The 665-nt window shown below is 62.1% G+C and overlaps 1 protein-coding gene across 1 annotated transcript in view; it reads right to left on the bottom strand.

Moving 5' to 3' along the window:
- Positions 1–65, bottom strand: part of CTNND1 (catenin (cadherin-associated protein), delta 1) — a gene marked incomplete at its 3' end in the record, with an annotated part of 5,777 nt that extends 5,712 nt beyond the window's left edge. The window contains exon 1 of the mRNA XM_010181991.1: positions 3–65. Within this exon, the coding sequence (XP_010180293.1) occupies positions 3–59 (57 nt within the window). The remainder of the gene's footprint in view (positions 1–2) is intronic.
- Between the last annotated feature and the right edge of the window lie 600 nt (positions 66–665).

The following is a 665-nucleotide window of genomic DNA, read 5'->3' as shown; positions in this document are numbered from 1 at the left end:
TCGTGCTGGGCCAGGGGCGCCCAGTAGTACCGATCCGGGGCCACCTCATCCACCAGCATGTCCTCGTAGCTCCTACGAGAGGAGACAGCAGGCGCCATTAGTGGGGGTCTCATTAATGCCCCTAAATGAGTCAGGGGTGGGGGTCAGGAGGACAGGACCAGACTTCTCCCACTTCGGAGCAGTGGCTGCGTCCTGGTCCCTGCCAAAGCCCCACAGAGCAGGAGCTGGCCCCAGAGGCGCAAACCCCATTTTGGGGCTGCAGCCGCTAGAAAGCAAGTCCACACCACAGCCATGAGGGACAAGAACCCCCCAGCAGCTCTGGGTCCCCACCATGGCCGTGCCCGGTGATACACACACATCACACTGCTGCCCAGGCGTGGTCGGGCATCGAGGGACCCCAAGCCCAGGGATCAACCCCGCTGCTCCCAGCCCGGGCAGGGGGAAGAGCCGTGGTCCCACAGCCCCTGCCCTGGTGGGGACTGGGAACAAGCCCCAGCAAGCACATGGAAGCTGCAAGAAAGCACAACCGGTCCCCTCCACGTCCCTCAGGGTGACAATTAACACCCACAGAACACACTACGCAAAACCCCGGTTTCTCACCCTGTTTCTGTAATCACTGGCAGAGTAATCCTCCCCTCGGCCAGCCAGAGGAATCCAGCCATTTC

This window comes from Mesitornis unicolor, unplaced genomic scaffold (assembly GCF_000695765.1).
Source record: "Mesitornis unicolor isolate BGI_N332 unplaced genomic scaffold, ASM69576v1 scaffold31313, whole genome shotgun sequence".
Classification (NCBI taxonomy): Eukaryota; Metazoa; Chordata; class Aves; order Mesitornithiformes; family Mesitornithidae; genus Mesitornis; species Mesitornis unicolor.
This window is presented reverse-complemented; position numbering and strand designations above follow the sequence as displayed.